This window comes from Toxorhynchites rutilus, chromosome 1 (genome assembly GCF_029784135.1).
Source record: "Toxorhynchites rutilus septentrionalis strain SRP chromosome 1, ASM2978413v1, whole genome shotgun sequence".
Classification (NCBI taxonomy): domain Eukaryota; kingdom Metazoa; phylum Arthropoda; class Insecta; order Diptera; family Culicidae; genus Toxorhynchites; species Toxorhynchites rutilus.
Genome location: NC_073744.1, coordinates 133,663,896 through 133,677,825, shown reverse-complemented (window position 1 = coordinate 133,677,825; position 13,930 = coordinate 133,663,896). Strand labels below are relative to the sequence as shown.

Below are 13,930 nucleotides of genomic sequence, written 5' to 3'. Positions count from 1 at the left end.
CCAGGACTGCTGTAGGCCGCCATCAGTTCTTTGATATTATCGAGGCATTGCCGGAGCCGCGGTTAATCTTAGGTGACTTCAACTCCCATGGAACAGCATGGGGGTCACTCTACGATGACAACCGTGCCACGTTGATTTATGATCTGTGCGACAACTTCAACATGACAGTTTTAAATACTGGGGAAGCAACTAGGATAGCCAACCCTCCTGCACGGGCAAGCATGCTAGACATATCTCTCTGCTCTTCTTCATTATCCCTGGATTGCACATGGAAGGTAATCCAAGATCCCCACGGTAGTGATCACCTACCAATAATTTTATCGATCGCCAATGAATCAAAATCTAGTGAGTCAGTCGATATTGCGTATGACCTCACGAAGAATATTGACTGGAGAAAATTTGCAGAATTAATATCTGAAGCAATCATTTCGATGCATGAACTTCCTCCCCTTGAAGAGTATAATTTTATATCAAGTTTGATTTACGATAGCGCACTTCAAGCTCAAAAGAAACGTGTACCGGCTACCACTTTCCGACGTCGTCCTCCATCACTTTGGTGGGACAGGGAGTGTTCAAAGGTCTACCTTGAAAAATCATCCGCTTTCAAAAAATTCAGGAAAACTGGATTAGTGGAATGGTTTCGAAAGTACCAAGCTCTAGAAGCCAAACTAAAAGGTCTGATTAAAGCAAAAAAGCGTGGATATTGGCGGAAATTCGTCAATGGTTTGTCAAGGGAGACCGCTATGAGTACTCTTTGGAATACGGCTAGGAGAATGTGTGGCTGGAACCATACCAATGAAAGTGAGGAATACTCTGACCGTTGGATTTTCAAATTTGCAAGGAAGGTTTGTCCCGATTCTGTTCCTGCACAAAGCGTCGTACGCGATATTCCGCTCCAATGCGATTATGAGAATTTTTCGATGGTAGAATTCTCAATTGCCCTCCTCTCATGTAACAATTCAGCTCCGGGGTCGGACAAGATTAAATTCAACTTGTTGAAGAATCTTCCCGACTTGGCAAAACAGCGTTTGCTGAACTTGTTCAACAAGTTTCTGGAGCTGAATATTGTCCCGCATGACTGGAGACAAGTGAGAGTGATAGCCATACGGAAACCCAACAAGCCGGCTTGCGATCACAACTCGTATAGGCCGATTGCAATGTTATCCTGTATTCGCAAATTGTTAGAGAAAATGATTCTACTTCGTTTGGACAAGTGGGTCGAAACGAACAATTTGCTGTCAAATACGCAGTTTGGTCTCCGCCGAGGTAAAGGGACGAATGATTGTCTCGCGCTGCTATCTTCTGAAATACAAATCGCATTTGCTCGCAAAGAACAAATGGCTTCCGTTTTTCTCGATATCAAAGGGGCATTTGATTCAGTTTCCATGGAAATTCTCTCAGAGAAACTTCATAATCGTGGACTTTCGCCAATTCTGAATAATTTCCTGTACAATTTACTCTCAGAAAAGCACATGTTTTTCAATCATGGCAGCTTGAAATCTTCTCGATACAGTTTTATGGGCCTACCACAAGGCTCCTGCCTAAGCCCCCTCTTGTATAGTTTTTACGTCAATGATATGGATGATTGTCTAACTAGAAACTGCACGCTGAGACAACTTGCAGACGATGGAGTTATTTCCATCACGGGTACTAATCCCGTCGCTCTGCAAAAGTCGTTGCAAGATACCATGAACAATCTGTTCACGTGGGCCCTCAAGCTGGGTATCGAATTCTCTACGGAGAAAACTGAAATGGTCGTTTTTTCTAGGAAGCACGAACCCGCCCAATTCCAGCTTCACCTATCCGGCAAAACGATCCAACACTCTATGTTTTTCAAATACCTGGGTGTATATTTTGATTCTAAGTGTACCTGGGGGAGACACATTGCGTATTTGAAACAGAAATGCCAGCAAAGAATCAATTTTCTCCAAACAATTACCGGAACATGGTGGGGTGCCCATCCAGGAGACCTCATTCAGTTGTACAAAACAACGATATTATCAGTGTTAGAATATGGCAGTTTTTGCTTCCGACCAGCTGCCAGGATTCATATTCTCAAGCTGGAGAGAATACAATATCGTTGCTTGCGTATAGCCATGGGGTGTTTGCATTCGACACATACGATGAGTCTCGAAGTTTTGGCAGGAGTACCCCCGCTTACTCTTCGGTTCACAGAATTATCCTGCAGATTTCTCATCCGTTGCAAGATCATGAATCCATTGGTGATTGATAACTTCGAAAATCTACTACAACTGACTCCTCAGTCAAGTTTTATGTCTTTATACCATGAGTACCTTACCCACGACGTGCACCCTTCACCAGGCATCTCCAACCAAGTTTGCTTCCCATACTTTTGCAATTCCTCTGTCATTTTTGATCTGTCCATGCGACAAAAAATCCATGGAATACCAGATCATCTACGCTCCAATGTTATTCCGTCGATATTTTCGGAAAAATATGGGAAAGTTGGATCTGATAAAATGTTCTTTACTGACGGTTCATACATAAACGGGTCCACTGGCTTCGGCATCTTCAATGAAAATTACAGTGCCTCTTTCAAACTCAAAGATCCTTGTTCCGTGTATGTCGCAGCAATGGGTGCGATATACTATGCTCTAGGGATCATTGAAACACTGCCCATCGACCATTATTTTATTTTTTCAGACAGTCTCAGCTCAATAGAGGCAATCCGCTCAATGAAAGTTGATAAACGCTCATCTTATTTCCTAACAAGAATAAGACATGTATTGAGTGTTTTGGTCGAAAAATTATTCAAGATTACCTTAGCATGGGTTCCCTCTCATTGCTCGATTCCGGGGAATGAGAAAGCGGACTCGCTAGCTAAGGTGAGAGCTTCAGAAGGCACACTTTTTGAAAGGCAAATTGCCTATAATGAATTTCTTCACATTCCTCGTCAGGACACACTCGTTAGTTGGCAGCGCATGTGGAGTGAAGATGAGTTCGGTCATTGGTTACACATTATCCCTAAGGTCTCGACGAGTGCATGGTTCAATGGATTGAATGTAGGTCGTGATTTCATTCGCGTGATATCTCGGCTTATGTCCAATCACTACAACCTAAACGCGCATCTCTATCGAATTGGGCTCGCAGCAAACAATCTTTGTGATTGTGGCGATGGCTACCACGACATCGAGCATGTTGTCTGGTCGTGTATCCGGTTCCATGCTGCTCGCTCTCAGCTCTCTAGAGCACTGAGAGCACAAGGCAGACAATCGGATATCCCCGTCCGGGATATCTTAGGTAGCCGGGATCCTGATCTTATGCTTCATCTATACCTGTTCCTCAGAAACGCCGATGTCAACGTTTCGATGTTTTTTCCTTCGTTGTGCCCCCGTTTCATATCCCTCCTATCCGATCGATAAACTTTTACTTAGTCGCGGCAATACATACACACACTCTTTACAGATGCACGGGCCGAAGGTTGTGCAGTCCACTGATCATTCAACAAGAGCCAATGGTTGTACCGCTCATGACAACTCTACACGAACTGATGATTGCGCCGGCTAGTGACCATTCTAACCTGGATTCCTCGAGTCGAGAAAGACGCACCACGCTAGATATGGGGTACAGACTAGGGGGGCGTTGCTGATTAATGGTCAGCTGCATCCTAATAGGAAGTATCCTGTGTCGGGCACACGTACAGAGCATCGAAGACTGCAACATACCAATTATGAGAACACTTGTAATACTAACCTCGAGCCAACCGCGAGTAATCGGTTACATATTACTAACATAGTTGTAAGACAAAAATTGTCAAAATATTGGACTCCCGGCCCCGTCAGGCTAACGCCACATGTGCCTTAATAAAAAATATATTTTGGGAAAAAAAATAATAACGAGAGCAGAATTCAAATTTTCTGCAGATATGGTATTTCAAAAAAGACCAGGCGATTGGCTTTAATTTGGTATGTCGATCATCTGAATCGGTCTATTAGTTCAAAAGTTATGAGTTTATGAAATAAGTCATTTTTGGCAAAAATGCGAAAAAATGTTTTTTTTTGACCACCCTCAAATGGAAATGGTGACCCTAACAAAAAAATAAAAAAATACGGGTCTCATAATTTGCGATAAAGAACACAACTACCACTTTTGACGAAAATCTGAGAGCCACTATGTCGGTTTGGCATGGAATGGCTGTATATATAGATTTTTCTTGTGAATTAGATTGTAGTGCAGTAAATAAGATAATTTTAGTAAGAGGTTGGAATTGTGCTTAGTCAAGTTCAAGTCGCTTGTTAATAATTTCGGATATTATTAGCACACAAACACACATATCTCCGCTTTGCGTTCTTCTCCACAGAAGCTATTATTGTTTCCGGTCACGATTAGCTTAGCTGTTATCCTTGGTGGAGATAGTTTTGCTACTGTCATGCGAAACCTAATCACACACAAAATTCCTGAACAATTATTTTCTTGGTGAGCTGACGATAGCCTAGCTTGATGATTCTCCACACAATTGTGTAGTTCAGAACCTCAATGCAAGGGCGTCAGTTTGATGCAATGATTTTTTTTTCATACATACATTTATTGAATCTTCCATAATGTGGAAATAACAATAATTGGCTATACATTTAGTTCTAACATAATAAAGTATTACGTTTGTTGTCAATTCTTACAGCTAAAATTTCACATGTGTGCTGGAGCACAACACTAACGTTTGACAACGTTCAAATAATTAAGGTTTTTTTCTTCAGACGTGTTGCCATAGGTTGACCGAGTCGCCTTGCTAGTGGATTTGGATGATTCTTCACCTTTTCCGCATATTTCCTCCTCGTTTTATGAAGTTCTTCTTTAACCGTCGCCATCCCTAAGTCTCGATGTATGACACTATTGCGGATGTACCAAGGGGCGCCAGTAATTTGTCTTAGCAGTTTATTTTGTACTCTTTCGATGATTTCGATATCACTTGCTGAAGCTGTTTGCCATAGTTGACAGCCAAATAGGTTTCAGCATGGATTTGTATAGAAGTAGTTTGAACTCTAGTTTTAATTTCAGCTTCCTCCCGATTAGCCAATGTATTTGTTTTGCTCGCATCTTCAATTGGGTTTTCTTCGCATCTAAAGGGTGTGTCACATCAAATTGCATCACGGAAGAAACGCTGTAGAAATTTAATTTTTAGGATTTATATCTTCAGCTTTCGCTTATAATCAGATAAGAGTGTATAGATCACGTTGGCCATGCTTCACTGTCAATTTTTCGTAAATTTGGAAAAATGTCGTCGAACGAAAAAGAGCGTCGTGAATTAATCCTGCGCACTCATTTCGAGAATCCGGAGTTGTCACATCGGGATATCGGTAAGATGCTGGGAATCGTCCAATCCACGGTCAGCAGAGTACTAAAACGATACTTCGAGAACCTAACCATCGATCGGAAGGTGAAGAACGGCAAAAATGGATGCTCCGTCAGTGAAAAAGATCACAAGCGCGTAGTTAAGCAGTTTAGACGTGATCCGAGAAGTTCGGTCCGGGGTGTCGCCAATAAGCTGAATTTGTCAAGTTCATTCGTCCAGTGGAGCAAGCAGCGGGAGGGCCTGCGTACATACAAGGTTCAGAAGGCTCCTAACCGCGACGAAAGGCAAAACATGGTGGGGAAGACGCGAGACCGGAAGCTGTACACCGAAATGCTGACGAAGCCGCATTGCCTGGTAATGGACGACGAAACCTACGTCAAAGCGGACTTTCGTCAGCTGCCGGGCCTGTTGTTATTCTCCGCAGAGGACAAATTCAGCGTTCCGGAGGAGATTCGCAAGCAGAAACTATCCAAGTTTGCCAAAAAGTGCATGGTGTGGCAAGCGATCTGCTCTTGCGGAAAGCGGAGCGCCCCCTTCGTGATGACCGGCACGGTAAACGGGCAGGTTTACCTTAAGGAGTGCCTACAGAAGCGCTTACTACCATTATTGAAGCAGCACGAGGGCCCAACCATCTTCTGGCCGGATCTCGCTTCGTGCCACTATTCAAAGGACGTGTTGGAGTGGTACGAAGCCAACGGGGTCACCTTCGTGCCAAAGGAAATGAACCCGCCCAACGCGCCGGAGCTTCGGCCAATAGAAAAATATTGGGCGATTATGAAGCAGGCCCTCCGGAAGAACCCAAAAGTTGTCAAATCGGAGGCGGACTTCAAGAGAAAATGGGTTTCTGTTCAAAAAAACTACAACCTGACGTTGTACAGAACCTTATGGACGGGGTAAAGAGGAAGGTGCGAGCATACGGGCTTGGGCTCGAAGTATGAATAAAAAGAAAATGCCAAAAGTTGTTTAATAGTTTTTATTTTACTGTCTAAAATTTTCAAAAGGATCGGTCTACTGGGCGAATTTCTAGAGCGTTTTTTCCGTGATGCAATTTGATGTGACACACTCTTTATGTGTTTCTTCCAGGTTAGACGACGATCTAGATGTACACCAAGATATTTAATTTCATTCGATTGAGGTACTGCAGATCTATTGAACTTAATTTGTGGGCATGTGTTCTTATTAGGCGTGAACGTAACGTGGACACATTTTGTTTCATTTACTTTAATTCTCCATTTTTGAAGCCACTTTTCCACGACCGTTATGTGTTCCTGGAGATCCCGTGAAGCAACCGTTCTGTTTTTGTGACTGCTGAGAATAGCTGTGTCATCTGCGAATGTTGTAGTCATTAAGTTACGCGCGGTCGGGAGATCAGCTGTGTAGATGAGATAGAGAACTGGTCCGAGAACACTGCCCTGAGGAACGCCAGCATACATTTCTTGCTCTGGTGATAGAGTTTGGTTATACCGAACATGAAACTTTCTTCCCAGTAGATAAGAACGCATAATTTCATATACTTGTGGTAGCATCCTTTTAATTTTATAGAGCAGTCCTTCGTGCCAGACTTTATCGAAAGCTTGAGCTACATCAAGAAAAAGCGCTGAGCAGTATCCGCGGCCTTCATATACTTTACGAATTTCTTCTATCAATCGGTGCACTTGTTCAATAGTGCCATGTTTTGCTCGGAATCCGAATTGATGATTCGGGATTAATCTTTCAATCTCGGGCGCTGATTTTATCAGGATAATTTTTTCGAACACTTTCGAGAAGATTGGAAGGATGCTGATAGGTCTATAAGATTCCACTTTCTGTGCGTCTTTCCCTGGCTTAGGAATCATAATGACGGTCGAAATTTTCCATGCTTGTGGGAAATATCCTTTATGGGTCATTGCGTTGAAAATTCTCGTGAGATGTTTAATTGCTAGGTCAGGTAGTTCCTTGATCATATATCCGTTGATGTGGTCGATACCGGGTGACTTTTTCACATTGATATGATTATTGATAACATGTCTCACCAGCCGATGTTTGATTTTCATTTTGTTTTGGTTTATAGCACCAGAAAATTCGAGCGTTTCTTGATTAGGTCCGGATTGATTCGGAGTGAAAACTTTTTGAAGATGGTTTGCAAAAGTTGCTACTTTTTCATCGTCACTTCTGGCCCAATTACCAGAGGGCATTCTAAACGGCGGGACCTGTAACTGAGGTCGTTTTAGATTCTTAGTTGCCTTCCATAGTGAGTAATTATTATTTTGATTTGGCGATAATTCAGTTAAGTAATTATGGATTTTTTCATCTTTCTCGTCTTGTAATAGCTTTCTTAATTTACGTTGTGCCACATTGAATTGGTTTTTAGATTCTGGCGATCGTTTGTTTTGCCAGATATGTCTTAGTCGTCGCTTTTCTGCAACTGCTGCTTTTATGTGGGAGGCAGTAATATTTTTTTTTGTGTTTCTGAGGCTTCATAGGTGGGGTAGCTATCTTCGCAGCGTTCTTCATGAGTACACTGAGCTGGTTAACTGCTTCCTCGATATGATGTTCGTTATCCAGAGGTAGATCGAGAATGTTAGAGGAGATATATGTCTTATATTTTGTCCAATTCGTTGAAAAGTTAGTGAGATTAGATGACGTCTGCTTCAATTCCTTTTCTATGAAGTATTCCAGGAGTATTGGTGAGTGATCAGATGATAAATTCAGAAGAAGCTTCGATCGAACTCGTTTACTATTAATATTTTTTGTGACAGCGAAATCTAGCAGGTCCGGAAGTCGTGCGAGGTCCTCTGGCCAGTGTGTCGGTCCACCGCATGATGCAATGTCATAGCCAGAGTCAGTGATAACGTTGTATGATACGCGACCACGAGTGGTAATCAGCCTTGATCCCCAAAAGGTGTGTTTTGCGTTAAAGTCACCAGCGACGATAAATCGGTGTGAGAAGAAGTCTTTCAGTTCCTCTTCCGAAGGGTGGTGGTTCGGTGAAGAGTAGAGTGCTGTTAGTACTATTTTCTCAGATTTATTCTCGATGCACACAGCCGCTGCTTGGATATTTAGAGTACTGTGACGGTGCCATAAATAATGTGGAATATCTCGTTTGATGAGGATCGCAGCCCCACCTCTTGCTGACCCGTGCGGGTGATTTGTACCATAGAAATCATATCCCGTAACTCTGATGTTGTAGTAATCCGTCAGATGAGTTTCATCGATAAGAAAAACGTCAATGTCGTGTTGGTTCAAGAATAGTTTAATTTCATTCAAATGGTTATGTATCCCGTTTGCATTCCAATAGCAGATTTTCAAAAAAATTATTTTGAACATTGCAATTTTTGGATGAGAAGTTGCTGGCTGCGCAACATTTCTTGCATCATTGTTTGCATTGATGTCATGAGTTGCATAATTGAACCCATAAACACTTGTAATTGGTCCGCGGGAGGAATTATTGGTGTTGAAGGTTGGGAGAGTAGAGCATCCCTATACGATGTGCTAGGTGTAGGCGTGAAACCAGGAGGTTGGGGTTTCGGGTGTGTGGCTGAATTTACCGTTGGTTGCAGGGTTGGCTGATAGTTTGCAGGCCTGCTAGTTGCAGCTTTTTGTCGAGATTCTTGCGGTTTTTTCTTTAATGTTGTATATACAGGGCACCCCCTGTAGTTTGCAGTGTGGTTGCCACCGCAGTTGCTGCATTTTTTTGCTTCTGTTGCTGTTCTTGATACTGGGCATTTTTTTGTCTCATGAATGACACTGCAGACTACACAGACTGCTGGAAGGTTGCAATAACCTTTGGTATGCCCGTATTCTTGGCAGTTGTGACACTGCACCGGGCCAGTCCGTTTATGCGGCTCTTCGAACGTCACTACACGATTTAAAAGTCGGGTGACTTGATAAATTGGATGCACTTCATCCGGTTTCAATTTCCTCGTTGATGACTCTAGTTCTACTCTATAGAGCGGCTGTGGTTTTTTTTTAGTCGGTTCAACATATTAGTAACCGAAGCCACTTCAAAACCTTTATCGGTTAGAACGTCTTTTATGTCATCGGGTGAAACACCCTATTCTATGCCTTTCAGCACCACAGTTAGACCTTTCCAAGCTTTTAAGCGGTATGTGTAATAGAGAGTTTTTTCCTTCTCTAACGCGTTCACAATTTTGCGATAAACGTCAATCGTATTACACTGCACTTTTAGTTCACTAATGTTTCCGCGTTGCACATTGCGGCACAGAAAATTGTTGCTACCGATAGCTTTTTTAACTAGGTCAATCGCGTTTTTTCTTACCACCTGACGCAGGTAAATCGGTGCGGGCTTTGATTCTACAGTTTTTTGCTGTGCACTTTCGTCGTTCACCGGAGCAAGGGCATCGAACCTATTGCTCAGAGGGATAACTGTGTTGGCTGTAGTGTTTGTTTTTTTGGCTGCGTTGCCAGTGTTTGCACTATTGGGACTCATTTTTCTTTTAAAATAGCGATCTATCCCTGTTTAATGATGCAATGATTGCGATGTCAAAACAAACGATGTTCATAGCTTCAGCGAGGTCCAATATTTATGCTCCAGGCAAATATTTCCCTTCGTTCTTTTTCTTGTTCCATTCTTTGTTCACTGTGACTTTGAACCATTCCCCTTCGTTGATCGTTATTGACGACGTGGGTTGGGAGGCTCACAAATGAGCAGAACAAATGTATGGAAAAATGGAAATGCTTCTAGTTTTCATCAATTTAAACCATTTGCACATCAGAGGATTGTAATATATAGCATAAAAAAAATCTTAGGGAATTTCCGATTCGTTCGGTATATATGTCGTCCAAATCCGGTCGCGGTAAAAATAGTTATAAACGTTAACTTTATTTCATAAAAAACGTGACCTGTTTTCTGATTTGGCACCTTTAATGAAAGACGTAGTTCTACGTCAAAAATTGAGATCCACTTCTTGGAATATTAAGCTACAGTTAATAAAGATTTATTAATTCAAGATTCAAGATTATATTCAAACAGGATTTACGTTACAGGCTCCAAAGCAAACCAATATTGCGTTATTTCTAAAGAATGATGGCTTCATTAAGTCTTTATTTCCTAAACTTACATTTTTTTACATGAAATAATTTATTAATCATTTTTATCATTAGAAAAAAAACATAGCATTTAAATGAAACAAAACGATAATGCAAAATAGGCACAATTCAATTATTTCCTTCATTTAGGAAACGATTAGGAAAAAATGAAGAAGTTTTGATGTGTTTTGATCTGAATCAAACGAAAAGTTCATGTAGAGTATCATGAAAACCGTCACAGCTCAAGCGCCGTGCTCATTTGATCGCCCAAAGTTCGTTGCTATACAAACTAATAACACCTCTCTTTGAGACGTGGAGCATCCATCGACGCGTGGGGCTGTAACTTGGTAAGTACTCTGCGTGTCGAGTTTCAAAATCAACAGCGATTTTGCATCATTTATTTCCGCATCGCATCAACCTTTTCGTCGGTAAGACTATCATCGGTGTACTCAAAACCTGTGGGTTCGAAGTACTTTCGAAATTTAAGCATATCTGGATCTGTCATCTTCTCATCTCAAGGAACGATCTTCGAGGCCGAAAAAATACGCATTCTCATTTTTTTTTGTAATATTCATTTTTATTGTAGATCTTCTCTGTGTAATGGTAGCCTACCAAGATTTATTGTTTTCACGATATACATATCTTAAGGGATCGTCGAGTTATTAACTACTATGAAATTTGGTTTTTTTTTTCTATAATCAATACTTTTTATCTTCTTAACGATTAAAAGTGTGTTTGTATGTGTACGTGTATGTCTGCTTTGTTTTTTCAGTATAAATTTTGGTATTCTCGGTTGCTAAATCAATCGTTGGCATAAATTTGTTGTTCTTGATTTCTGTTTTTTGGTTTTTTTGTTTTTTTGTTGTTGTTTCAATTATTACTAATTACACTATAGTAATCTTCGAAGCTACTTAGAGTCAAACATTAGTGATTTGGGTTTTTTTTTGTATTCTTCCGGAGTTGTTTTTGTTTGTGGTTTGTGTTTCATCATTGACTAGATAAAATTTAAGTATTCGTTCCGCTTAACTGGTACTGAAAGTGGTGGTAATTAAAGAGTTTTTCATCATAGTCTACACATTCGATCGGTATCGGTAAATTTGTTTGATCTAGGAGGAGCTGGTAAACGAGTTGCAAGTGGTCTTCCAGAGTAGAAGAGATGGCTTTGGATCTATCTACATTATGAAATTGTTTCCCCGATTCACTGTCCACATTTTACAGACACATTTCGCGAGAAGTGTACACAGTGGGGAATCGTGGAATTTAAAGTTACTTGTTTTTGGTATTTTTAGCTCATGTTTACATAGTTTCTTCGTGTTCAACTGTACATTTTTTCGATTCTCGATTCAACAGATATTGGTACAACCTGATGGTGTGCTCTAGTCAATAAGTTAATAGAAGGAAAATGAGGATGTTTAAATACGAACAAAACAGTTGCACATTCACTGGAAACAATACTTATTACCGCTGCAATCGTACGAAAAGTGGTTAACACGTTGGCTTCTGGAGAATCATTTCAATACATTTACTCACTAAATTTTTTATTTGTCTTTCTGTATAATTGGGATCTCTAGGGAAAGAACTTTCAATTTAACCTAGATTACAACTCTTTTTTGCTTTAGCTTTCATTCTTCCAGTCAGGAAAAAGTCGCGCGATAAAAAATTATTTACACAGCCTCGATTTAGGAGGTTTGTCCTTTTTAATTTATTTTTTGTTTGTTTGTGTTTTTCACTGTTGCCAATCCGACTGACGATACTGACAACTGAATTTGCGTTACCTTGACAGCGGGGGGAGGAAAATTGATTCCACTTCACACGCACACACACACCCATCGTGCGCGTTGATTCGATTCGATCTTGATGAATATTGACGTAAACTTTCTTTTTTTTATCATCCCCCAATATTTTCACAACTTATCTCTCACACGTCATATTATTTTCGCAGCTAAATCGATACGAAGCAGAATTCTTTGATCTCTGACGGCTAATCAAATGAATGTCATTTTTTCGGCGCTCCTGGAGGGGTTTGTTGTGTACACAGACAGCTGTACCGCTCGAGTACGAACATAGAAAAAGGGGGTAACTGTCAAATTTTATTTTCGCGGACATATTGGGCCCTCCTACTTTTTTTTTGGGATTTAGATTTCGCTCGCGATTTTCTCCTTTGAGAATCACGATTAGCTCAATTTGAGTTTGGAATATTGACACCAGACGGCGCGGAGGACATGGAGTTTCATGTGTACTCCTTCAGCAGTTTGCTTCTATCACAATTCCAGAGAGATAACGTTTTGGATCGGGGAATTCTTGAAAAGTCTGAATCGTATACTTAAATTTGCAAACAACGTTCAACGTTGTTGAATGGATTATTTATCTGCCAAAATGGTTAGTCAGTCCAATATTCAATAGGTTCGCACCCAATTTCAAACCACCAAACTCGAGTTAATCCTTTTCTCGTCGCCCCTGTCAGATAAGGTCCGTTCGCTTTGATTCCGCACCGCCCAAGAGGACGCGCGTATCAGCAGTGTTTACACACACCGTATTCGGGGTGGTTGCGAGTCGCGCTTTGAAGTTTGGAGCGTTGCCGCCGTCAAATATTATTTACTGTAGCCGGCCCAAAATGAGTCGTGTGACGGTGTGGGGATAAGATAAGTTGCCCTCAACCGCTGCCTGCGTTAATCTACACTCGCAAGGTATCGCACATTCAATCGTGCAGCTCGTCGACATTGTTCCGCCGATGGTGGTCTTCTTCGTCGTCGTCCGGTACCATCAGGTCGTCATCGTCGAGGCCAGCCGCGCCAGCCGGGTTACCCTTGTCCACCGCCCCGTTGTTGACGGCGTGGATGGCGTTGCTGATGCTGGTGTTGTACGCGGCAAGCGATGACGAGTGGGACAGCATGCTGCCCAGAGCGTTTTCTCAGACGGTGTCCGTGACCCCGGCGTACTGACATGCCGACAGGCCAGCCGAGTTGGATCGGGACACGGGCGACGGGGCCGAGTACGGGCTGGAGAAGCCGGAAGTGTGCTGCTTCGCCTTCAATCTCAACGTTGCAATACTGGAGGTCATCGCCGTGCAGGGTTCCGCCGTGGCCCGATGGTGGTACATGCTGTACGGATTGGTTGGAGTCGAGTAGGGACAAGGCGTTGGCGAAACTCCCGTCCCGCCGGTAGTTCCTCCCAGGCTGGTACCCATACTGCCGGGGAGCATCGTTCCGGTGCCCATTCCGGCCGCCACCGACGAGGCGGATGTGTTGAAGCAGTTGATGGAGTTCTGGTGATGGTTCGTCGACACTATCGACGTTCCGAGGGGATTCACCGTCCAGGGGAAGGTTTTCGCCCCCAGCGGCGAGGGCACTTTGGCCCAGTTGTTGTACGAGTACGACGAATACAAACTGTCCGTATCGGCGAACGGCTGCACGAACTGGGGTCCGAAACCGTTCTTGAAGTCAGCCGCCGCTATCGCGTTCATCTGGTTGCGCTCCCGCTTGCGCCATTTTGCCCGACGGTTCTTGAACCACACCTGTAGAAGAGAGGGACAGAATAAAAGAGGAAAATAATTATCTTCATTATCACACGAGGGAAGCAGTCAGGGAGAAA

At 42.3% G+C, this 13,930-nt stretch overlaps 1 protein-coding gene across 1 annotated transcript in view; it reads right to left on the bottom strand.

Moving 5' to 3' along the window:
• Nucleotides 1-10,933: 10,933 nt before the first annotated feature.
• Nucleotides 10,934-13,930, bottom strand: part of LOC129762932 (pituitary homeobox homolog Ptx1) — a 149,687-nt gene continuing 146,690 nt past the window's right edge. Inside the window, exon 5 of the mRNA XM_055761563.1 lies at nt 10,934-13,853. Within this exon, the coding sequence (XP_055617538.1) occupies nt 13,251-13,853 (603 nt within the window). The 3' untranslated portion in view covers nt 10,934-13,250. The remainder of the gene's footprint in view (nt 13,854-13,930) is intronic.